We start from the raw sequence: 25,713 nt of genomic DNA, 5'->3' as shown, positions 1-25,713 counted from the left end.
AGCTACCCAAAGTGGAAACATCACTTTTTTGATGGTCCTTTGTAGCCATCTAGAACAATACATACCCCACTGCCTAAATTAAAATAATTTTGATTTTAGTTTTATTGACTTGCAGTTATGCACTAATAGATTGAAACTAAAAAAGAAAATGGTTCCCTCCACCGATTATGACAGTAGGAGGCTTTTTTTTTTTAATGAAAGTTTTACAAGCTCTCTCTTATAAATATTTCATTTTAACACTCTATTGACATGTTGAATGTGTCCCATTTGGAAGAAGTCAGTGGCAGCTCTAGGCTTCCCAGGGGAGCTCCAGCAAGCTGGAGTCTTCTCCCATGGGATGTCTGCCACAGCAGCAATTCTGTGCCCATCACACACAGATATTCTTAATGGAACTGAGTTGATGGAAAACTTCTCTTCACATCATTTCCTCTCAAATGATACTGTCAGAAAAATCTACAAAAAAATGAGGTTGTATTAATTATGGAAGATAATGCTGTGAGAATGGGACATAAGACCCAATTTATAGTTCTGCTCCCACCTGAGGGGTCAGACTAATCCTTGCCTCTGTGTGTCAGGTCAGTTCATCCAACCCACACAAACCTCTGCCATTCTACAAAACTTCAAACAACTGAAAGTGCATGAGGTATGTTTTAGGTCTTTTCCTACTCACATAAGTTGAGCAATCTTTCCAAATACAGATTCCAAGGGGAAAACTTGCCCCAAAGATCTGTGGTTTTTTATTTTCAACCTGGATCCAAAATTCTCACCATAAACGCCTACAGAGCATACATTTCAATTAAATTTATATTGCTATCTTCAGGGAAGCCATCTGTAGGAGGAGTACAAATAAAATGAAATTTAGCACCCTCATTCCTGAAATTTAGAGCATGTGTGGTATTTTACACATTTAATGTGAGTGCCCCAAATGTCACCATAAAGGTAAACATGCTGGTTTTTAAATATCAGGCTCAGCATGTAGTCACAATATGTGACAATAAAATCTGGTTTTATAAAGGGAAAGAGGCATGCAAAGGTGAAACACAACTGTGATTTTACTCTTCACACAGATAAGTGTTCCTCCCCAAATCTGTGTTACATAAGTTTTATAATAACCCTCTTATTCACCCTGTAAATTATTTATACAGACAGAAAACTATTTTAAATATATCTGTATGCTATTTCAAATAGATTAAAATTTTGAATTTAAAAGGACTACTTTTCAGCTTCTAGATTCTAGGCTCTCTTTTAGTAGTTTTCAAGTGTTTATTGCATTATTTTACTTAACTTGAAGGTTGCACCAACGACACTGCAAACAAGTGTACTAAATCATGTTACTTGATGGGCTGAAACTCAAGCTTCTTTCATGGCATAGATTTACAAATTAACTGACATAAAAAAGAAAATACTTATTGAGCTGAAGAAATTTCACATCAGGAAGATGGAAACAAGGATTAAGAGATTTACAGAAATGGTCTTTTGTTAGTATAAGAAAAACAAAGTAAGTTTACAACTCAGTGGTGCTAAGTGACTGACTGTGACATAAGACAATAAAGATTCACCTTTTATATGCTTTATGCAAAAACACAAAGACAAGTGGTCAAATAAATGCAGAGCAGGCAAGAAGATACATATGCTGATACATATTTATACCATGAACTGCTTCTACTGTAAAGCAGTGAAAACTTTTTAACTCCTTATATTGAACATTCCCTCTACAAATGATAAATATCAACATAGTCTGAAATTCACTGGATATTTATGAACTAAATTATAAATTAACTGCAATAAAGACAACAGAAACTACACCCACATCTCTTTAAAATCTCATCATTTAATATAAGAAAGCAGCCTACTCTGCAATCTAAGAAGGTAACACAATATTTGTGATTGTGACTTAGGAAGATTAAAAGTGTAGGCATATTTTTCATGTTGGAATGTGTCTACCAATTATGCTGTTGTCTACTGGTAATGAACTAACATTGAATTACATACAGAGGCAACAACAAAAGAGCTCACATGTCATCATTATGGAATCAAGTGTAGCCTTACTAAGGAGAGCATTATCACAAGCATATTTTGTATAAGGCTTATTTTTAAAAATATTAGAATGTTATGAAAGAGATAGGGAGATTTCATTGTGACTTCTAAAAAGGAATTTAGCGGTGCAGTCTCATTAGATGTTCTCCAACCATGAATTTCTCTTCAACACTACAAGGATTGTTCCTGATTGAAAGAGATAAGGGGAAAGCAAATTGTTCTTCAAATTCCATCTGCATAAACTTGGTCCTGCAATTCCAATGTCACCTTGGAGAAAACCAGCAAGGACTGATATCTAGCAATCCAGTGCTTCATTGGACAAGTTACAAATTGGAAGTTTACTAAGATTTGAACTTGTAGGTGCAAAGACCACAAACAAGTGTAGAAAACATGTCTTGCCTTGCATTGGCAATGCATTAAATTATGTTTGATAACATACAGACACACAGTGACCATTATTACCATTATTCATTTGTTGTATGCAATAAAACCCCCAAAACTTCCTTCACAAGAAGTGTTTTATATAAAACATTATACATAAAACCATCCCAACCCTTGGCAGTGAAAATTTACAGTATTAAATGATGCAATAATATAACTATTTAAAATTAGTAAATCAATTATATTTATTGATTAGTAAAATAAGTAAATTATAAAATTAGTAAAATTAGTAAATAAACTATATTTATTGATATATATTAATTAATAAAAATTCATTTATTATACTTCACAGAATAATCAACCATCAAGTATGATGTGATTAAGATCAAAAATCTCAGCCCTCAAATCTGTTTTGTTGTTTGGACTGAATATTTTACTACACTTTCCTCCTAACACAGTAAATTAAATGAAAAAACATAATAAGAAATGAATCATACATCTTCCCCCTTATGGGGGTATTTCCAATAGCTGATGGCTGTTGTTGCAATGTGATAAAAGCTACCACTATCTATGTACTACTCTCCAATTTTGAAGAGGAATCTCTGGGTATATTTTCAGAGTACAGCCATGTGCATCACACATGGCTAGGACTTCCATTCTCTCTTCTAATTGAGAGTTTAAAAAGTACTTTCAACTCAGACACAAAGATGAACTAAACCCCACCATATCATTCTGTGTGAAGCACAACTGTAAACCAGCCACAAAATGATTACTCAAGGTCAGTGATTGGATCACTGGTCAAGATACAAATTGAGCACTGCATTTCCAGATAAACTTTTGAAAGGATTAATTCAACCATATGAAGATTTCCAATGAAATACTTCCACTGTTTCATGCATATACATCCATGGCAGCTGGTGAAGTGCCTTCATGAATCACAGTCTAACTTTTAGCTGCTTATTTTGAATACAAAACAAAAAACAACTCACAAAACCCCACAGTTGTAGGCACAACCCCAGGCACTGGAAAAGGTAAATGCTTAGTTGCAGTGTGAATCCAGCTTATATTCCATTTCTATTTAGAATGTGATTAATCTTCTAATAATAATAAATAACAGTTTGCACTGAAATTTAATAGGAAACAACTTTATAAGCTGATATATTTCATGCATTTTTCATTCCTGCATTTTTAAATCTTTAAGTATGCAAAAGCCAGAACAGAAATTTGATTAGATTCAAAAATTAAACCCAAAACCAGCACAGCTAATAATCCAATTTTATCTAAACAAGAGAACTCATCCAGGGATTCTCATGTCAAACCCATAATTCTGCTTTAACCACAGATCAAATTCCATCAACAGAAAGCCATCCCAATTCTTGCTAAGACATTCAAAGGTATAATTAGCCTCACTGGGAAAAATGTGGGTTTGTTCCAGCCCAAATCTATTCAAATTCAGATTCTAATCTTGAGTTCTCATTTGCCTTTGCTTGGCAAACAATAAAAGTACATAGAAGATATTTGCAGTGAGGAGACAGAGATACACATATATATCCTATCATTTAACTACCTACGTTTCTGCTGGATAATTCAGGATTACACTAATGCCAGAAAAGTGTCAATGGAAAGTTGAGTTCTTTATGGTTTACAGTATACTTCTGCATCACTTGAGACCAATGAGTCACAAAGTGTAAACCATTAAATATATTTCATGATTTTTCAAATAAATGTTATAGACTGAAAAAGATTTTCGTGTCCTAAGGATCAATACTAATAAGTTTTTTTAAAATTACTTTATACATTTATGCTGTTATATTTCATACAGTAAAATTTTTCATATATCACTTACTTTTTTGTCTTCATTATATTTGTGGAAAATTTCTTGTGCTCTTTCTTCACCACCATCTGTAAACAGCATAATAATCTTATTGCAGTTAGCTCTGGAGACACTGTGCTGTAGGAGATACAAACAGAAGAGTTTTTATATTTCAGGCTATAAGAAATAACAACTATTATATCTGATGGCTTTTATAGCTACACACTTACTACTTTAACATAATAATGTCAAAGCATAAATCTTTTAGAATTTCATTCAGTACCCCCCACTAAACAAAAAATAAAATAAAATAAGCAAAGCCACTTTTCTGCTTTATAATACTTCTATATGAGTCACTTCAGATCTGGCCCAACAGAGTGGAATAGGGATTTGATGGCTCCTGTCACCTCCACAAATACAAGGAGAGCTCTTTAGCCCTTTCTCATCACATCAACCCCAGTGTTCCTTGTCAGATATTCTGCATGAGACTTGCACAGTGGGGATCTCAAAATATTTTTCTCTTTTCTCATCCTTACTTTTTTTCCCCTTACTTCCCTTGTGGAAATTAGGGAACAATGGACATGTAATTAATTACTGAATATGCTTATTTTTTTTGTTGGACTCCTACTCACAAAAACTTTCCAGCTTGAATAAAAACTCTGTTAATTTAAGCATCTTACAAGATATCCATCCACCTTATACCCTTCAAAATATTTTTGTCATATTTCCTTAAATTGAGCTTCATCTTCCAAATCTTTAATTCTTTCACATTGTTCTTAAAATTATTAATACTGTCAAGTGAATAGCTAATCTTTAGAAAAGTATTTTAGAATAATGTTTACATAGTATATTATAGCCAAGATATGGCTGCCTAGATTATTAAAATCTCTCCATCACCTAATTTTCCAATTATGCTGCATCTTAGAGCTGAACAATGGAGCATGTTCCATTATTTCTGGAGAGCAAGCCTGAAATACAATTAAGAAGAAGCCCCTCTGACTCCTAATTCATCAATGCAACTAGTAAAGCCCCTGAGAAAAAGGCAGCGTGTTTTGCAAAGAAATAACAACAGTTTTCCACAGCCAGATCAATAGAGGTGACCATGAATTTTGGCTCATTTTTATTTTCTAAAAGTTGAAACTCTGGTCTAAGCAAATTGCTTTTTACTTTTGTAGCCATTCCTTGCCCTTTGTGTTGCATAAAAATGGTACCTTGGTACTTCTGAGTAGCTGGATGTGACTGAGTAAAACCCTTAGAGATCCAGAGAAACAAATTCAACTTCTCCTTCCACGAGCCTCAATTTTGCTCTTTGAATTTACTCTAGAGTCAGGAAGATAAACAGGAGAGTTGTCCTTGCAAAGTCCCCAGTTCCCTCCTGCTTTACTCTTTGTGGCTACAAAGTGGCTGCCACCAGGCTGGTCAGGTGTGATGATCCCAATCCCTTCTTCCACTGTTCATTCTACTCATTGGTCTAATTCCTGCTCAATATTCAGTGAAGAATTACTTCTTTTCTTACTATTCCTACTTTCAAATCTAATAATTTGTGAAAAAGAAAAAAAAAAAAAAAATCAAGCCCAAAGATTTTAGCCCATATGCCCTCACATGTAACAACACATAAAACCTGGCTATGTATCAATACCTTCTCTCCAGCCTCATCAGCACACTGTGTTTTAGTAGGGATTAAATAATTTATGACCATTTTTCGGTCGTGAAATATAACTTGCAAGATACTGCTTTGGGCTGCAATTCTCTGGATATTAAAAAAGTAATAAAAGTAGGGTTGGATACCTCATAAATAAAGAAATTCACCTACATCTACAGTGATTTAATATATAGACCAAAATAAGATCAGAGAGACAAAGAAGGAACCAAAATTTGTTCATGTTATGGAACTTTTCTAGGGATTTTGAAAGAAGCACTACTATGGGCAATGGAAACTTGAGCTAGGCTTTGCTTCCACTGACTAAAGCAGGACTTTTCTGTGAATTACTGAGCATATGCTTACACAGTACCAGAAAAAAAGCAGTTTTCTCTCATCTCCTCATACTTAGAGAAGGAAATTACTTACATTACATTATTTAGACATTAAAGACACTAATGTCACCGAAAAAAAAATATCCAAGATTTTAGCCCTCAAACATTATTGGAAAGCTGAACATGAATTAATTCAAATAATATGATAGTACCCCATCTCTGGAACTGTTTAGGGCCAGGCTGAATAGAGCTCTGAGCAGCCTGGTCTGGTGAAAGATGCCTCTGTCCATGGCAGGGGTGCTGGAACCAGATGATCTTTAAGGAATTTAAAACACATCTTCCTCCCCCCCAGCCTCTTTTGGTCTAAAATGAGAGATACTGGCTGAGGGAGCGAATCCATTACAGATTGTGAAAATCCAATGCTGTCATTTCATAATTTTTCTGAACAGTTTGCCTTAGCAATCCAACGAGCCACAGCTGGATGGGAATGTGTTGTCTATACAGGGGCTTCCCCAGGACAAGAAACAGCTTTTTAGCTTAAACCACAAAAGAATACAAGAGGAATTGAACTATTTAATACTTTTTAATTCTCTCTCCTATTTGATACAGGCCTTATTTTTTTTTCTTTCAAATAGGCAAGGAAGACATGATCCATTTTATACTGCATCTAAAATTGCTTTTGTTTTAAACAAGATTCACATCTTTAAAATTAACCCTGTAAATGGCAGGTTACAATTATATTTTGTGACATGGCACTTCAGGAATGCATTTTTCACTAATTTTTCTTTAAGAAGCTGTAGATATTACAGTATGAGGGAAAAAAATCCTCCTGAACTGCTGAAGATGAAGTATTATGATTTTCAAAGAAGCACCTTAATGTAACAAATAACAATATGAAAATGCTGTATAAAATTTATGGAATCCAGAATATTGTTAATCACATTAATTATTGTGCTGAAAAAAAACTTAAGTGTCTATTTCCATTCAGGAACACATCAGACAACATTTTTTTCATGGTACCAAACATTAATTTGTTAAACAGGAAATTTGTTTGAAATAATTGTCATCCAGAAACAATACCCACAAAATTATTTTGAAAATTTGAGAAATACCTAATTTGTTGGGCCTTAAAGCAATTGGACTATTTGAATTCATAAATATACAACTGGCAACTATCCCAAAGCATATTTTTTATTATTTATTTAAGCCTGTATTATTCACCATATTATATTGTCTTGTCACCAGAGCCTTGGCCTGAACCCATCACCATCCCTTTACTCTTCCTGCTAAACAGATTTGGCAATATTTGGAGAGGATGAGAATATATCCATAAACCTGTGCCATCCACATTGTCCAGCCATGACTTCTAGGCTTGCAGAGATCATGTGAAGCTAATCACACTTCTGCCTTCAGCTAAAAAATGAATGGTCCCACTTTAACACTCATCTCCAGTTAGTTTTTAAGTAAGACTTTAGTTCTACAAAAAAGTCCAGCTTGAGGCTTCCCCTGTGCTCAGCTTTTGTTAATGCTGCCTGCAGAACAAGTATGTACCTGGTGCTGCACCAAATGTAATCCATAACTTTAAGCAAATATCAATGTTATGAAGAACATATTTGGTAAAATTTCTTTTCTTCCTGGTTCCCTCTGCATAAGATGTCAACAGGTGAGGAACAGGGGAAAATGCCATCCAGCCTGGTCCAAAATGTCCAGCAGACTTGAAAATATTGTTTGTGGTTTTATATAACCATCAGCAGAGGACACCCACTCATTTCTCCCCAGACTCCTCTGCTAATCTGAATCGTAGTAAACTGAGAAAATTCCCATTAAAAAATTGCATTTTCTTTTTTGTCATCAAAATTTTACAAGGTTAAATTTTTTTACAGCAGATCTTGCCTTTAACTGCACATACAATATCAGGGAAGTGTCCTGAATTTCAGAATATGTCAGACTGGGGGAAAAAAATGTAAAAAAACCAAAACCACAAACACAAACAACCAAAAAAAACCCCAAAAACAACCAACCAACCAAACAAAAAAACCCTGAGCCAAATAAAACCACACAAAAAAAACCCCACAGAAAACCAAACCAAATCAAAACAAAACCAAAAATAGTAAGGATAAGAATACTTAAGTTATACCTTACCTGCTGTAAAGTGATACAGCTTTATTTCAGCTAAGGTTTAAGATATAATGTGCCTACTTCAGGAAGGTGAGAAGTAGACCTATTTTTTTAAACAACTTCATGAGCCATTTAAAATTTACTAATAAACCCCAAACATTTGCTATAAATGGGAAACATTGCTGTTCAACAAGCTTGTGCCTGGTTAGAAAGTGCAATGTATTTAAAAATCGAAACTGCATTTAATTTTTGAGGAAATTATTCTTTTTATACATGACAAAAAGAAAAGAATTAGAATAGTCTCAGTGATTGAATACTATGCTTTAGGTATTATCAGGTGCCTAGAATTCCTCTATTAGCTAATTCATTTCCTTCCCCTATCTTGCTCAAACCATAGTAAAGTATTTATGACTTCTAATAAGTGTGAAATTGTAGGTTAACTAAGCATTGCTAGGAGATGATGTGGTAAAATTGAAATAATTACACAGTAACACAGATCTTTCCATTTTAAAATTAACTGCAAGTCAAGCACTACCACAAGCATGTGTCAACTGTGAATCACATGTTAAATGAAAAACCAGCTGAATGAATGAAGTAAAACGGTACAACAGATTGAAAAGCAAATTAATTCCAATGTCTTAGCAACCTGCTGGGAAACCTGCAAGGAAAAAAGCATTGTTGGGATAAATTTACTGGCTAAATATAGGTTTGCACTTGTACCACTTAGTTACACAAAGAAGGAGCATGCAGTGGCCTGCTGAATATTCCAGTTCTCCTTCACTTGCCAGCAGAGAGATCTTGCTTAAATACTTACATTTAGCAGCTGTTCAAAAGCATAGCTAAAGCCTTTTTTGTAATCTGTAATTCCTTTAGCAGAGATTTTATAGACAGCTTCTTTCAGTTTCTTCTTGTTCCTCACATTAGCTTGGACAAGATGATTAAAGCAACTGACATTCTGAGCATTGTTATTAAACTGCAAAATAAATAGAAATAAAGACACTTAATTTTCTTTTCTGTGTACTGTAGCAGTAAAGATTTATATTTTCTGGATCTTCATGAGCTAAAGAATGTCAAACCTAGATTTTCATTTCCACTATGCTGAGAGCAACCAGTAGTAATTGGAGAATCCAAAATGAGTCTAAATATTTAAAAAAAGAGGTATTTGATGCTTCACTGTGTGGCAAACCAAAAAATCTACTCTAGTGGAAAAATTCACACAAATTTTGTTTCAAATTTACATAAAGAAATAAAACTTAGAAATGCAGAGTTGTGGGGAAAAAAAAGAAAACAAACAAACAAACAAAAAAAAAAAACGCACCAAAGCATAAAGATAAATTTTAACTTTTTTAACCCCCTGAAAAATACTGGTTGAGTTATCAGGCGACTTCCATATTGCATGAATTAGTTTGGTGTTTTACAATGTAACTTGCAGATCAGACTCAATTGGTATATATAAATTATGGAAAACAAAATACACTCTTGGAAGCACAGGAGAGTACAGCTGCAAGTATGAGAATACTGATGATAGCAGTAGCACTTTCTGTCTTGAGAAAACACATACCTCTCCTGTCTTACTCACATATCCATAAAGACTACTCCCTGAAAAGTAATTTCTATGATATTCTGACATTATGTAAAACCATACACAGAAATTTAAGTGCAGAATGTTGTCTGCACAAGTGGAAATCAGTTTAAGGTTGCTTTGAAATTTGTCTCTGTATAAATATACATATATTCATGTGTACTAAAATACAGACCTCACAATTTACATTTCAACTGAAAGCAGATTATTATGCCTCTTCCTGATTATGGATGTTCTATGAAAGTAAACATAAATGTAATTTTATACTGTCAACCTGGTGCAAAGCCTTAAAATAACTTAAAAATCAAGCCTCATTGGCTTAAATCTCACTACTGCTAACTAGTTCAATAGTGCTCTGTAGATAAAAGGTAAATAACGTCACAAGTTTCAATAAATGCTCAACTGCTTAAATGTCCAAAATAAATCACTGAGTATCAGGCACAAAGTACAGAGAGAAAAGTGCTTTCAGGAGCAAATACCAACCTGTAACTGTACAACACTTATAACAAACAAAACTTAAAAGGATAAGAGGATTAATAATATTAAACCATTTTTAATAATGCCTAGTATTTCAATTCATGTTATTAGGGGGTTACACTGTATCTCCTTAATGTATTCCATATTGTCCAAAAAGGAATATTTTTGGGGCCAAAAAAACCCAGCCTGCTTTGCTGCTTAAACAAAACCATGAGATGATCACACAGCTGTAACCAGTTCACTCTGCTGCAAAACTCTGACACATTCAATGGTTCTTCCAATAAAAGTTTCTTATAGAAGTAATCAGTAAATCACCTAATGATTATTGGAAACATAAACCATGTGTAAGTGAAAATAGTTATTGTGCTGTGGAATTATTTCAGTTTGCCTCCACCTAAATTTATAGCCATGATAGGATAATTACAGACATAAAGTAATTTTATATAGACAAGGTATGAAAACCAATTCAAATTGTGAGTTGGAGTAAAAGTACAGAAATTGTATCTGGAAAGTAAAAAAAATATCCATTACCTAGTAGGCAACTCTGCCCTACTAAAGTAAATTTCATATATATATATATATATATATATATATCTGGAAAGTAAAAAAAATATCCATTACCTAGTAGGCAACTCTGCCCTACTAAAGTAAATTTCATATATATATATATATATTATATATAGTTTTCACTATATATATAGTATATATATATAGATCTAGTACATATATATATATATCACTAGTATCTATATAATATCATTTCACCAGTGATATTTCAGTGATATTTATATAGAAATTTTTTGATGACTTAATATAAAAGAAATCCTAAGTTCAATCCTATGGCCTCAGCATGCCTTGTCTTGGCTATAAAAACAGCAGTTTAGGCATTCAAGTGAAAATTTAGTGACAAAAGAAAATTTCTCCCTGGGATGTCACTACCATAAACTGCCAGTCACAGTCACTTGCTTGCAGTCCTGCAAATATATCAGGATAATTATTTCTAAGAAGGTAAGGACATATCCAGCACATGGATTGGTAATTATGGCTATTGAAATGATTTTTAAAGTATTTTAAGGAATACTGGTGCAAACTGTACAGGCAGCTGACAGGGAAACTGCTATACTGCACTTCCACACTAAACTGCATGGCACTGTACTCACACACTCTGTAAAGTGAACAAAGGGTCAGACCAAAGCATCTGCACCTGTAGATGCACAAATGCTGATGTAAAATGAAGGAGAGAAATGACACATTTGTAGCATGGAGACCTACAGCAACCAAAGTCTGCAAATGCTCTGATTTAATTAGGCAAATGTATGAGCCAGCTGTTTGCAGAGACATCAGTCCACATTAATGTTAATGCCAGTCAGAAAGGCAGAGGAGCAGAGTTTGTGATGCGATGAAGGAATCACTAGATGGAACAGCAATCCTCCAGAATGAGCATTTCCCTGTTTGCTAGGAGGTGAAGGCAAAGTTCAAATCTGACTGATGAAATGCTGATGGAGAGGGAAAGAAAATTCAGGGGTGAATTTAATTAATCTAAACTCCAGGAAAGTATTGAAGTAATGGAAGGATTTCAACTGTAAAACAGAATATCCTTAAAACTGACTTTCTATATGTGGCAAACACCAGGACCATTCAAAACTCAGCCATACTGAGCCAGCTTTTAGTTATGCTCATATGAAACATAATAGCAATAGTGGAACTATTAGTTTTTACACATTAAGATTTGTAAAAATTTACATATCTTAATTTACAAGCCAAAATAACTCCTGTAACCCTTTATTGATTACTGGTCACATTGTCTGACCCCTAAGTACCATAATAATGCTTATTTCAGCTGACAAGATTTCTTGAAAACAGAATCACTTAGTATTTAACTCAAGAAAGAACATTAAAGCTCTCAAAAAAAAAGAGCCATTTCAGAAAGTCCATGTTCTTACAAAATCAAATCCTATCAAAGGTGTAAAATTAAGGTAATTACAACCCATACCTTATTGAGCAAAGTACTCTCAGTATATCTATGTGAAATATGTCATTTGGGTATTTATCAGCCTGGCATTCCCCCTAACTATTGCAGTAAATATAAACATATGCAACAAAAGTGCTATCAGAAAAAAGGAAATAAATGGATTTTTTAATGTTGTCATGGGCTCAGTGATTCATTTACAAAACAAAATATGACATTTAGAGGCAAACCATTCAATTGTTCAAATGTAAAGTCACCCTACAGAGTCTGTCACCACCAATGACAGCTTCTATTTTTTCAAGTATATGAAAATCTTATTCCTTATCTAAGCTAAAATAAGAGAGGCATGCAGCAACACAGTTGTAAATCAAGGAAAACAGGATAACCTTGAGCTTTTATTTAAAGCTTCATGAAGTATTAATATAATTAAATCTGTCTTGTAATTATACCTGCAAGGTACAGGATCCAGATGCAGTTTCCACTGGATTATTTCTCACTACCCCATTTATTTATATCCTATTGCATTCTCCACCTCTGGGATGTCCCAGAACAATCCTCTGCTCTGAGGAGATGAAGACCTTCTCCTCACAGGTTTGGGCAGGAATAACTAAGCCTGCTACTGGGGCATAAAAAGTCTCAAGAGAACTCAATCTCATTGACCTCAGACCACCAGTACAATCTCTGGCCAAATATGGGGCAACTCAATAACCTGGAAGAGAAGAAAACCAATTCAACTTTACATGAAAGTCCAAATGAAGGGTTTTGAGCCTAACGCTGCTTGAACTTGGCATTCTGGAGAAGGTCTGAAACAGAAATACTAATCTGACAGTCTTACAAGGACTTGATCTTCTGATTCACAAAAGGATCAACTCGTGAAAACCAAGTGAAAAAAACCAGGGAAAAATTACACAGAAGTGCAGCCAAAGATTTAAATGCTTGGGACCTTTCCTGTCCCTTGGGTAGCTCCCCTGTGCTATGGGCTCCTCCAGCCCCATGGACCTCTGCAATCCAAGTGCCCCAAGAGCTGAACTTACAGAAAACAGGAGGCTGTCATTCTGAAAACTTCTAATTCCAAAATTGTTACTTATGTCTTGCTAAAAGCCTCCTCTTTTTCACAATCTCGACCTGGAAATCCTTCTAATTAAATTACTAAAAGTGCTACCACAACATGAGGTTATTAGCGAATTCAAGGGAAGTAAAACAGAAATATTGATTTATTTCCTGTATCTGTTCCACTTTGTGCATATGCAGATCAAAGAATGATTAACAAGACCCTACAGACAGGTGTTTTCATTCAATAAGGCAAAAGAAGGGAAGGTGAGAACGAAAAAGAAACCTGGAGAAAACATCTGAAATGAATGACAAAAGTATAAGAATTCAGCATGAACTCTGTGATTCAGTCTGAAAATAACAACATCTTCTCTAAATCATCTCATCACTGCAACATATGCAAAACCAAACGCCAATAAATCGAAAACTTCAAAAAAAGTTTTCAAGTTTTAGTCACTAGGTGGCACTAAAACAAAAAGAGTTGAACTGGTCTTAAAAGGACAACGAAATGTGGAATTTTACATTTCTGGTGGAGGACATTAGTGCTTTCTGTAACTAGCATAGAATTTTCATTTCAACTAAAACAATAAAAAAATTCGTGTTCTAAATGTTTGAAAAATCACTAATATTAAAATCTAAACTTCTTCCTTAAAGGAAAATTTCCACATCTTGAACACAAGAGGTTCTGACTTCAGGAGGACGAAAATTACAGAAAAGCTGTAAACCAGCCTACTTCCTAAATGTCTTTCTGTGCCTCCAAAATCTGTAGAAGTGATAACATAAGGTATGTAGGACCAGATCTTTTTAAAACTTCAGATTTTCCCAATTATCCTTACCTACTGCCTCCCTTTTCTGTCAGTTTGTTTACTGACATACATTGATTCAACATATCATGTTTAATCCGAATCTTCTGGAAGTGCATTTTTAAGTTAATAATAAAATAAAATAAAAAAAAAACAACAAATCAAACCCAAAAAACGAACAAACAAATAATTCAAAACCAAAACCAAACCAAATAAAAATAGCCTAAACCAACCAAACAAAAAAACCCAAACAAAACCCAAAAAATCCTAGGAAAATCTCCCTTTCCAAAAACTTCTGACATGAAATGAGAACCTGACTTAAACTGCATGAAAGTGGTGCATTTTTAAACATTCATTAATGTTTGCCTTCTATAGAAAATAATATAAACTTGAACCAGGCAGCAATTTCTACACTTAAACTTTCTATAGAAATAAAACACATTTAAAATACCAAAATCCCAATAGATTAATAAATCAATAACATCATTCCAGGAAAACTGAAGGTTGAGGAAAATATAATGACTTTGCTAAAGACTTATTCATACTCCTGCTGTTGACTTTCAATGTGCTGAGGTTTGTTTTGTTGCTATGCTACTTCTACCTCGTGGCTAAATCAGCTTGGTGACCCAGTTGTATCCATATGTATTAAATGAGCAATAGTGAAATAGATCTGATTTCATCAGGCTTTCATTTTGTAGCTAAATCCGGCTTTGTCTTTTTTTTTTTTCCATTTTTTTTTCCCTGCTGCTTTAGGCTTGGTAATAGGATTTCAGGGTTAATCCCAAGAATAACTGAATCTTGAATAAGGCCAGTTAGAATCTGTATTTGAGCAGTGAGAAGGCATTATAAATATTTATCAGAACCCATTTAGAGAATAGCATGAAGGCAATTTACCAAGTTTTATTCCCATGTAAATTCTCAGTACACAGAAAATCTGAGGTAGTTCAAGCAATTAAGGTTTGTAATTTGACATGAGAGAAAATAATATGTGATATCAAAGTTCACCATTCATATCTTGCTATAGAATAACTAATTTCTCTTATTCTATGACTTATGTACAGACAGTCTTCAGTACAATCCTACAGATACATGGTAGAGAAGATATAAGAAACTTATTCAAGTACTGAGAAGGAGAATATCTGCATTTGTTAAATTGTATTTCAAGTATTGATGAAACAATATTAGGATTAAATGCCAATTTGCAGTGCTGGTATTCCCTGAGATTTAAAATCTATCACATTTCTTTTCACTGTTAAACATATACATGTCCATCATACACCAGAAGTAGCAGAATTCAACACCAATAAAACTGTTAGATCAATAAAAAGCTGTTGAAAAAAATATTGCAGAATAACATAAGATAAATATTCGGGAAAAGACCAAACACAAGGCCAAAGTGTGCTCTCAGTCAGCTTTTTTAATCTTTACAAGCAATATTATTATCTGCCCATAAATCAATGCAAAGCTCCCACTAAGTACCCCAGGATTAATGTTTAGACCATAAAGTGTGATGCTGCAGTGCCAATCTCAGAGTTACAACACAGCACGTCAGTGTAGGCTTAAAGATGAATTTGCTTAGCAAGATGAAATTTATGGTCTTTTTATGCTGCTGTGGCTAAGTTAGCATGTATTATTTACTTGAAATCCTGTGTTTCTGACTTCTACTGAAAAATTCAGTGCTGTAAACTCCATCATCTCCCAGGGAAAGCTGGCTGATCTAAACGACAGCACTGCAGCTCTGCAGCCTGCCCTCCATGGCACTGCTCCCCAGATCCATGGGGAAGAGAGCTGTAACAGGAAGAAACTTCCCAGAAAATTATTTTGTAGACATTTTCTTGTTATCACTTGACAGGGAGAATCTTCATTCAGTCAAATTCAACTTGTCCAAAACAAGAAGCACCCTTGCCAAAAAGATGAATCATGAGAATATATCAATCTGGAAGGGATCCATAAGGATCAAGTCTAACTCTCTGCTCCATGCAGGACTAGCCAAACACTAAACCACAGGACTAAGAGCATTGTCCAGACACTCCTTAAGCTCTGACAGGCTTGGAGTAATGACCAATTCCCAGGGGAGCCTGTTCCAGTGCCAGACCACCCTCCCAGTGAAGAACCTTTTCCTAATATCCACACTGAACTTCCCTGACATTCCTCATGTCCCCTCACTGGTCATCAGAGAGAAAGTTTTAAGTATTAAACTGTTACCTATAGATTCTCCTGATATGTGAGGTTGCTCCTCAGAGTATGAATGTTTAATTAGTGCAAGAAGTCACAAGACAGACACACATTTTAGCATTTTAGCATCGGCTCACAAGGCAGAGGGATAGCAGGGGGCTGCAGAATCACCTCTGCATTCTCACACCTTGACTCCCATGTGCCTGCTCCCCTTTTAGGGCAGAGCACTGTGCCTGGCTGGGCAGGTGCCTGGAGTTCCAGGGCAGTGAGGAGGCTGCAGCAGCACAGTGCTGACATGGGAGATGCTGCTAAGGCAGGCAGTGAGAGACAGGAGGGAAAAGTGTGAGTCTTGAAAGTGGGAGACTGAGAACTCGATTAGTATTTCATTCATGCTTTGCCTAAGTTAGGAGATCCTTCAAATTCCAAACCAAGACACTGCCACACAAAATTATTGCCTAACAAATAGATGAGTGTTATAGAAAGTATGTTTTTAAAAGGCAGATCACAGAACAAACAGCCTCCACCTTGTCTCAAAACTTCAGGGCAGCCTGCATTTTCTTCTTTTTTCACTAACATGGTGAGTCATTCTCCAGAAGAATCATTAAAGCCAGCCCAGCCCAGCCAGTCTATTCTGAACTGGTAAGGAATGAGTTTATTGTTCAAGAAACCATTCTCCCATACAAATGTTAATGATATTGTCACAACACTTCCTGATAATAGTTTCCTAGTTGGAAAGCTGACTCAGAAATGCATTTTTGGTCTGGCATCTGACATGCCACAAAACATCCCAAGATCAATGATATGTCTGACAAAGCAGGGGCCTCTTTAGTAAAATTTGTGATTTGCTGAAGATTAAGAAACTGGAAGGATTCAATGATTTATTAGCCAGGGGAACCATGAGGTAGAGTTATCAAATAATTTTATATACCACTAAACTACACATTTTAAATACTACTTTTTACAAACTACTTTTTATACTCATTTTAAATATTACTAATGTACTAGAGAGCTCAGATTTATTCTGGAAATCACAGACGCCCCCCATGCCATGTGTTGTTAGAAGTCTGACTCCCTGACATTTGACAGCTATAAGAGGAGACAATAAAAATGTGTATTGATGCCCAAAGCAATCCCTCAAAGTAGGAATGGAGGTGACTTTTCTAGTCATCTGGAGCTGTCAGCTATATGGTACAGTAACAAATGTACAGTTTCCAGCAACATTCCTGCTCCTGACATCCTAATGTAGAATCTGAGCTTCTAATTTCCACTCCCTTTGGCTCTTCATGCACTCAAGCAAACTATTCCCTAGAATTAATGCTTTGTGACAGATACAAAATGAAACAGATCATGTTTTTATATTTGTACTATTCCTTTTCCAAATCTTTCTATGTTTTTTTTTTTTACTATCTTATATCCATTTTGAACATTTTCCTTCTACAGCAAGCTAAAGTTACAGTTAATACTGTAACATGCATTTCATCCATTTCAGGTTTGCACAGGACTTAGTATGGAATATTTAAGAGAACCCTTAAACAGAGTAAGGACATGGATTCAATTGTTTTGGAGATGAAAAATTTGTGTAAAACAGAGGTGCTGCTCCTAGAGGTCTCTAATAGTGAAACTCATATGTGTGCTCACATGAATGTTTTGCATTTGTTTGTGTTACCAGTGGGGAAATATATATATATATATATATATATATATATATATATATATATATATATATATATATATATATGTGTGTGTGTGTATGTGTGTGTGTGATATATAGATATATATATATATGTGTGTGTATGTGTGTGATATATAGATATATAAATTACATATATAGATATATAGATATATAGATAGATTAGATAGATAGATAGATAGATAGATAGATAGATAGATAGATGTGTGTGTATAGACATATATTTATGTATGTATGTGTATATACATGTGCTCCATGTATATTGGCCCAGTTGGGAAGACATTTAGTAGGATACATGGCACAGAACTGCAGCAGCCTCAGCTCCCTTGTTGAATCTGGCATGATATGCTTTCCCTAGCAGGTAAATTAATAGATGTATAAACAAACAAATTCCAGAATTCAGATGGCTTGGGTATTAATTTGTAATTCTAAAAGAAAAATAAAGCTTCTAAATGTTTGTCAAGTTTATTTGTAGCTATGTAAGGCTCAGTTTAAATGAGAAATTAAGAGAAAAGCTGTTGAATCACATTCTTTCTTTCTAAATCCTGCAGCTATATATCAGGTATGTCCAGATGGTCTTTGAATAAAAACATGAGTAGCTTCTGTGTGGGATCTGTCTGGCTGGAGTGTTACAAAGGCTTTGTAGCTTGTGCACAGTTCAGAGGTGAACGTGGCAACTTGGCTTCTGGTCTGAGCTGTAATTCTCAGACAGAAAAAAATTGACATGATTTTTATGTTATATTGTTTTTTAAACACTGACATTTCTATTTTAAGCCAGATATTCCAGAGGAAATGTAAGCAAGTACCACAAGGAATATTATTACTGGGATGGAAAAGTAACACTTCATTTTCACCTCTCTGTCACAGACTATTCTGTATTTGTCTGCTTTATGTAAGCATTTGCCATTTGGTCTTGTTGCACAGACAGTATTGTAGGGCTTGTTAAAATGAAGTTAACAAGAAATTTTTACTTACACTAAGGATAAGAGAAACCTTAACTACTGAACGTGTCTTTTGCTAGGTAGACATGGAAAAACTGTGAAGTAGACAAAGAAAAGAAAAAAAAAAGGAATTGGAATGTATTCTCTGTTTGCAATAATGAAAGCTTTGCAATATTTACTATTTTGAATATTTGTACCACACAAGGGTCATGAAGTACTTGCCAGTCCATTACTAACTAGGGTGGATGATGAACAGCTACTTGGGACAAATATTTAAGTCGGCAGGACAAAACAAAGAGAAAAAAAACAAAAAAAAACCCAAAAAACCAACCAACCAAAATCTTTACATATTGTTGATTTCAGGCTAAAGGGGGCAATGAGACACTCCAATTTGACCTCTTGCATACTGTCTCACCACCCACCTACCACTGGTCATTAAAATTCCCTTGGCTACTTCTGCAATAAACCATGACAAATACATTTAGTGGTAGATGTTTGCTTAAAATGCATCTTCCAGAAAGGCATTAAATATTGATATGAAGACAACAAGAATCTTTCCTCGGAATTTTAAAGGCATTTTAACTGGTTATATGCCATTCAAATTTATTTGGCTTCAACTCATGCTTTTTGAAGTGTTTTTACCTGACAGGTTTGAGAACCTGTGGATAAAAGAGTTTCCCCAGCAACAGCACTCCTCATCTGTGATGACACCAGTCATTAGATTATTTATTTCTGTACCCCAGAACAACCAAAAAAGAGCTCAAATTCTGTGAGTTTGAGAGCATGTCTAAAACTCAGCTTCTCAGATGATGCACTCAGGTGTGTGAGAAGATGCTTTCTGGAGCCAAGCAATCACCTGTAAAACATTTTCAGTCCTCAGAGAAGACACAATATTTTTCGTAATACCTGAGCCAATAATTTTTGTGTTAAATTACTGATATGTTCCACACATATGTAGCAGTATTCAGCCACAGCAAAAGAGTCATACAGTAAAAATCTGAGTTCAAACACTTATAATTTGCCTTCCAGGAGAGAAAGTGAACCATCAATCCATATATTATTTAGACAAAAAGTTGTCTCTAGCCACGTCACTGAAGCTGTACAAGCATTTCTAGTTCATCATGTCAGATGAAGACTGCAAGAAGCTCAAGTCCTAGTGATCCCTCACTTTTTCTTTTTCTTGACAAAAAACTCTGTAATTTGCTTTCCTGAGGATCAGGGTCCCACTGAAGCCAATTTTATTCCAAAAAAGTCAGCTAAGATAATACTCCCCCTACCCTAATATTCTTCTCAACTCCATCCCTATCAACTTTCCCCCTGAAAAACTTCCAACAGATCTTCACTGACTCCTTTCTTGACTTTCCTTTTAGACAGAAAGTAAAAAGAAACATAATTCTACAAGCAGATAAATATTCCATGACACTGTTTATACTACTGTAATTCCTACTGCTAAAAATCAACCTCTTTCCAACTTCTTAATAATCCCTTGGTTTCCATAATTTCCAAATTTTCTCCAATTTTATTTGCAGAATACTCACCTTCATTACATTTGCTCAACCTGTCCTCCAGATATATTTCCCCTACATTTATTTCCATAGATACATAGCCCTTCTCTACTTGTAATTATTAGCAAGGTAGAAATTGAATACAAGATTTTGATCATAACTCCTCTAAGATTTTTTTAACCCTGCACCTACAGTGCTTATTAAAGATACCTGTATGAAAATACCACATTTAATTCACTTGCTCCTTGAATATGGAAGATGCAAGATAATGAATGATAATTCCATTAAGGAATGCTATTGATTTTCCATTAAGGAACATTGCTACCAAGATATGTTTATCTGCAGCTATCATTGTTCCCCTTTTCTTGAAAATGAACCATTCAATTTAAGAGCAAATGAAAGGTCAGTCAGATGGATTGCTGTTAAGAGAATCAGGAAGCTCAACACTCAGACCTCAACTTGCTTTTTACCACTTTTCAGTGACTAGTAAAAAACACCAAATCATGTCCCCTGACAAAAAAACCCCAAACTAATTACAGGTATTTGTTTACAGTCTCACACAGCTATGATGCTGAGGAGCCTGCACACTTAATTGCAGCTACTGTGACTCATTACCTGAAATTCTTCAGGATTAAAGCACTAAGAGAGGCTCTTATGCAGACATATTTATTGTAGAGGGAACCTGATTGTCTATCTAGATTTTTATTTTTCAAATAATGAAAAAGATGGCAGGCATCTTCATATTTTCTCCTTAGTATTGTCCATTAAGGAAAATGAGAAATTAAGAATCAAAGTACATTGGCAGAAACCTTTGTACATGAGTCCTTCTCATTTCCTCTAGATCCACCAACAGAAATACTTCATTTCCACTGATGCCATGATCATGTTTAATTTCTCCCTCAAGCAGTGATGTTGTTTGAAAAAAACTAAGCACTACTGAACTTTTCTGGCTCAAAATACAAAAACACAGAAAAAAACCCTGTTATACCATTTGAATACACAATTTAATTTCACATCTACTAAAAATGTTACATTGAAATAATAAAGGAAAGAAAGTTTAAGTTATTTTTATGTAAAAACTCTTAAGTTTTTGCCAACCAAACAGAAGTACACTCCTACAAACCTAAAATTTCTAGCAAAGATTGTATAAGCCTGACATGCTACCTGGCTCTAGAATCTACCATCCTCTTCCCTCCACTAGGACTTCAAGCTAAGGTTTTCATTTATGGCATGTTATTTAATTTTTATAATAAACTTAAGAAAGTAGTTCCCAGAAGGAAGGAACATCTCCCTGTATTTAAGATAATACAGGTGCAAGATGAACTGCAGAATACAGGATGGATCATGTAGCAGAAAGGGAAAGGAGCCTTTTGACATATTGAAAACAGTTTTAAAAAACTTTATTTTCCCTCTGTTAGCATATTTAAATATTTTAATTAGCATGGTGTAAAGATTTTACCAGCTTAGGAGTAAGAGAGACAAAGTAAACAGGTTTGCAAACAATGAGCTCTGGAATTAAATGGAAAACTTCTATTAAAAATCAGTGGGAAAAGAGATGCATCATCCACAGATTTTTTTTTTTCTATCCCCAACAATAACTTCATAGGCTGGATGCACAGTTTTTTCTTTGAAACCAACTCATGTAGAAATCACTTTCCCTCTGAGTTTACTCAATGTGCAGAACTGCACAAGAGCAGGAGATGAGCTTTTAATTTTCCCAGAATATGATTCTGTTCTATCTCATATGCTCTTGACATTTAATTTCCAGTTCTTAAGCAGTAAACACTAGTTTGGAGTTTTACAAAGGCCAAGTGAATTTAAAAAGTACAGCAGCTCCTGACCTTTAACACATCTGTTGCTGTTAGGGAGGTTTCTCCTTTGTGTGGTTTTCTGCACCTCTGCAGATTTGAAATACATTTCTCCTGCACACTACCCACAATCACAAATTACACTCTCTGTGTCAACATCTGAAACCAAGTCACTAAATCACGACGTGCTGGGATGGAATTGCTGCCCCCATCATCTACTGCTCGCTGCTATCAAAGCCTCTAACCGGATTAGTGGGAAAACAGCTGTATTACTCATACACTTAAGCCCTTGCAAACAGCAGGTTTTCTCCCTGCAACAAAGCACAGCACTTCAGAAAAGGAACATGCAAATCCCAAAGGAAACTATGATATTTTAACCCCTGGCTATCCTTTTACAATTAACAGTTCATTCAATCTTTCTTTCCCTGGAAATAAATGCAGGAATGTCACCGTGATATTTTATCAAAAATCTCTTCACCAGGATTTCTTCTCCTGGGAAGATGAGAAGCCTCAGCTTCTCCATGTTTTGCTGCTTTGGAATGTGATTTGGAGAATTGTTTACTCAGCATGTGAATTATTTTATTTTAATGACCAATCACAGCCAGCTGTGTCAGACTGAGTCTGTCACGGGTTTTTATTATCATTCTTGTTTTAGCCTTCTGTCTGTATCCTTTCTCTTTCTATTGTATAGTTTTAGTGTATAATTTCTTTTAATATAATATAATATCATATAATAATAAATCAGCCTTCTGAGAACTTGGAGTCAAATTCTCACCTCTCACCTCATCCTGGGGAACTCACACCACCACACAGGAACTACATTTATTCAGTAGAACTAATTTTTTTAGCACATCTACTTTAAGCTTTTTTTCTCTAGGATTTCCTCATATACAAGGCACAGTTCATTAAATCATCCTGTCACTTTTAAGAAGTGATTGACATGAGCTTAAATCCATGTCTTTCAGTTGTGGGTATGAATCATCATGCATATGTTCTTTGTGGGACAACATCTTGGCAGAGGTTAGCAGTGAAACAGCTCTCTAGTTAACTCAAAACCCCAGACCAAAGGCTCCATGGTTATTAAAGCTAACAAGCCATAAAACAACTGTCACATTTTAAGCCAAAAGATCCATGAGGGAAAGAAAAGTTGTGTTAGTTAGTGTTAGTGTTCATGTAACCATATGCTAATGTTGTATTAACTTAAAATTTTCACCTAGCTTTTTGGACTTTTTGATTAGCCTATGTCTTATACTGGGATTCTACAGGAGAAAATGTTCTTAAGCAAAAAACATGCAATATATTGAATAATTTTTCAAAAAATATTGAATAAATCTGCATTTATTTCACCTAGAACAAAATGTTTAAGTTGTTTTTTTGCCTGTTGAGTTTACTAAGAAAGTACTGGAGTTGGACTTTAGATAGCCCTACTCCATTATGGAATATTTTGTCAATCAAGATGACAGAATCGGAGAATCATTTATGTTGAAAAATCATTCATAAAGCATCTGAATACATGAAAACATAGGCTATATCAAAGTAATTATAATACTGAAAAGTTTTAATAAGGACAATTTTAAATTATAAGGGAACAACATCAAATAGCACTTTCTGAAAGATTGAGAGATGCCATGTTCTATTATGCACATTTCTGAGATTGCTGCCCTCCACTGATGATGAAAACAACACGAGCAAAATGCCGCTTTTGATTCTGCAATCAAATTCCTGATGTGAACCTCTAAAGTTCATTCAAAGGGAAAAAATGGCCCCTATATATTGTAAATAACAAATCCCTGAGGAAATATACTGTAGAAAATATTGAGGGTTTCGGGTCCTTTTTTTGACACAAATCCCAACCTTGAGGCCTCATTAGAATAATAGTGACCCTTAGCTAATAAAATACTCACAGCCTAAGGAAGGCTTAGCATTAAGCTACACTCTTTCTGGTCATCTTGGAGCAAATGTAACATGTAACAAAAGAGTTTGGAAATATGTGTAAATCAAGAGGTAGTAGGGGTCCAGATTTTCCAGCAGTGAAAGCTGGCACAGCTCTGCTGAACATAGTAATCAATTTCCATCAGTTTGGATTACAAGCTTTTTTTTTTTTTATAAATTGGTGAAACTAAGAAGATTTCAACTCCCCAATACCATTACAGAGAAGCTTATTTCCTTTAATAACAATAATTTTAAAAAATCAGGGTTTGTTTTTGTTTTGTTTTTTTTCACTGCAATTCAGAATTGCAAGGAAAATGGTCTTATCCACTATTAAAAACTTTAACAAACAAAATACCATTGAGAATAAACACTTATCTGCTCCTTGCAGAAAGTTCTAGCTAAACTGTCAGAAAACCATGAAGCAATAAGTAGTTTTAAAAAAGATTTCTTTCAGTTAGATTTCAGGTCTTTCTCCCTCAGGCTGGGTACAACAGGAACCTGCAAGTTGAAGATTATCTCCAAAATCATTCCAGCTACTCAACATTGAGGCTGTCTCTTGTTATTAAGAATATGCCAGTCTTCTCATCTTAAATCCATAGAATCAAAACTCTACTGTTGAATAGCTTAATAAAAATAAAAAAAAATTAAAAAGCTTTTCCCAAGGCTAGAACATGACATCCAAGGTATTCCAGGTATTCTCCTGAAAATGGAATATTTACCATACCTTCTTCATAGATTCTTCCCTCTATTTTATTATTTATTATGAGAAAAAAATATTTTGCCACTCATCAAGTGGCAAAGAACTGTAAAACCTCTCAGAAACATTTCTTGGGCAGGTCAGATATATGGCACCACATCTACTGTCATTATGCATCAAACAACATGAGCAACCCAAATATCTTCTGTGAAGAAAATCTGGGAAGCAGCAATTATTTCAAGAGAATTTGCATATAACAATCTAATGGGAGAGATTTCATACAGACCATAAAATTATACTGGAAAGGAGAATTTGACTATGCAGCAGTTTATTTAAATTACTTTTGCCCTTCACTCAAATGTGTATGCAATATCGAATCTAGGACATTCATTTTATTTTATAAGAAGACAAATACAATATATTTTAAGTCTCTTTGCAGCTTAACATTCAAGTATCTCCCATCTGGTGTTAAAAATAGTTTGCTTTTGGCTTTGTTGACAATGCAAATTTTATGGAAAGAACAGATACTCACTGAAACTACATTCACAAAGTCATCATCAGACAAGGTCTCCAACATCTCAATGACTGACGTGCGGATCAGCTTCAATGTCAACCCACTGACACTCCCACTCCTAAAAAAATTCACAATAGAAAAGGTGAATTCATCAGCAAATATGTAAAGCATAAAAAAGAAAATACAGAGCACCCACCTAAGCATTAACATTTTCAACTTATTCCTGATTTTTCCAACTCATCATTAG

The 25,713-nt window shown here is 34.7% G+C and overlaps 1 protein-coding gene across 5 annotated transcripts in view; it reads right to left on the bottom strand.

Moving 5' to 3' along the window:
* Nucleotides 1-25,713, bottom strand: part of CACNA2D1 (calcium voltage-gated channel auxiliary subunit alpha2delta 1) — a 367,390-nt gene that overhangs the window by 72,074 nt on the left and 269,603 nt on the right. For all 5 annotated transcript variants that reach the window (XM_036401395.2, XM_036401394.2, XM_054514978.1 and 2 more), the window contains exons 10-12: nucleotides 25,485-25,584; nucleotides 9,138-9,296; nucleotides 4,265-4,369 (exon numbers count right to left, since the gene is read on the bottom strand). In XM_036401395.2, coding sequence (XP_036257288.1) covers nucleotides 4,265-4,369; nucleotides 9,138-9,296; nucleotides 25,485-25,584 — 364 coding nt within the window. The remainder of the gene's footprint in view (nucleotides 1-4,264; nucleotides 4,370-9,137; nucleotides 9,297-25,484; nucleotides 25,585-25,713) is intronic.

This window comes from Molothrus ater, chromosome 5, assembly GCF_012460135.2.
Source record: "Molothrus ater isolate BHLD 08-10-18 breed brown headed cowbird chromosome 5, BPBGC_Mater_1.1, whole genome shotgun sequence".
Lineage (NCBI taxonomy): Eukaryota > Metazoa > Chordata > Aves > Passeriformes > Icteridae > Molothrus > Molothrus ater.
The sequence above is the reverse complement of the archived record's forward strand: the minus strand, read 5'-3'. Positions and strand labels throughout refer to the sequence as shown.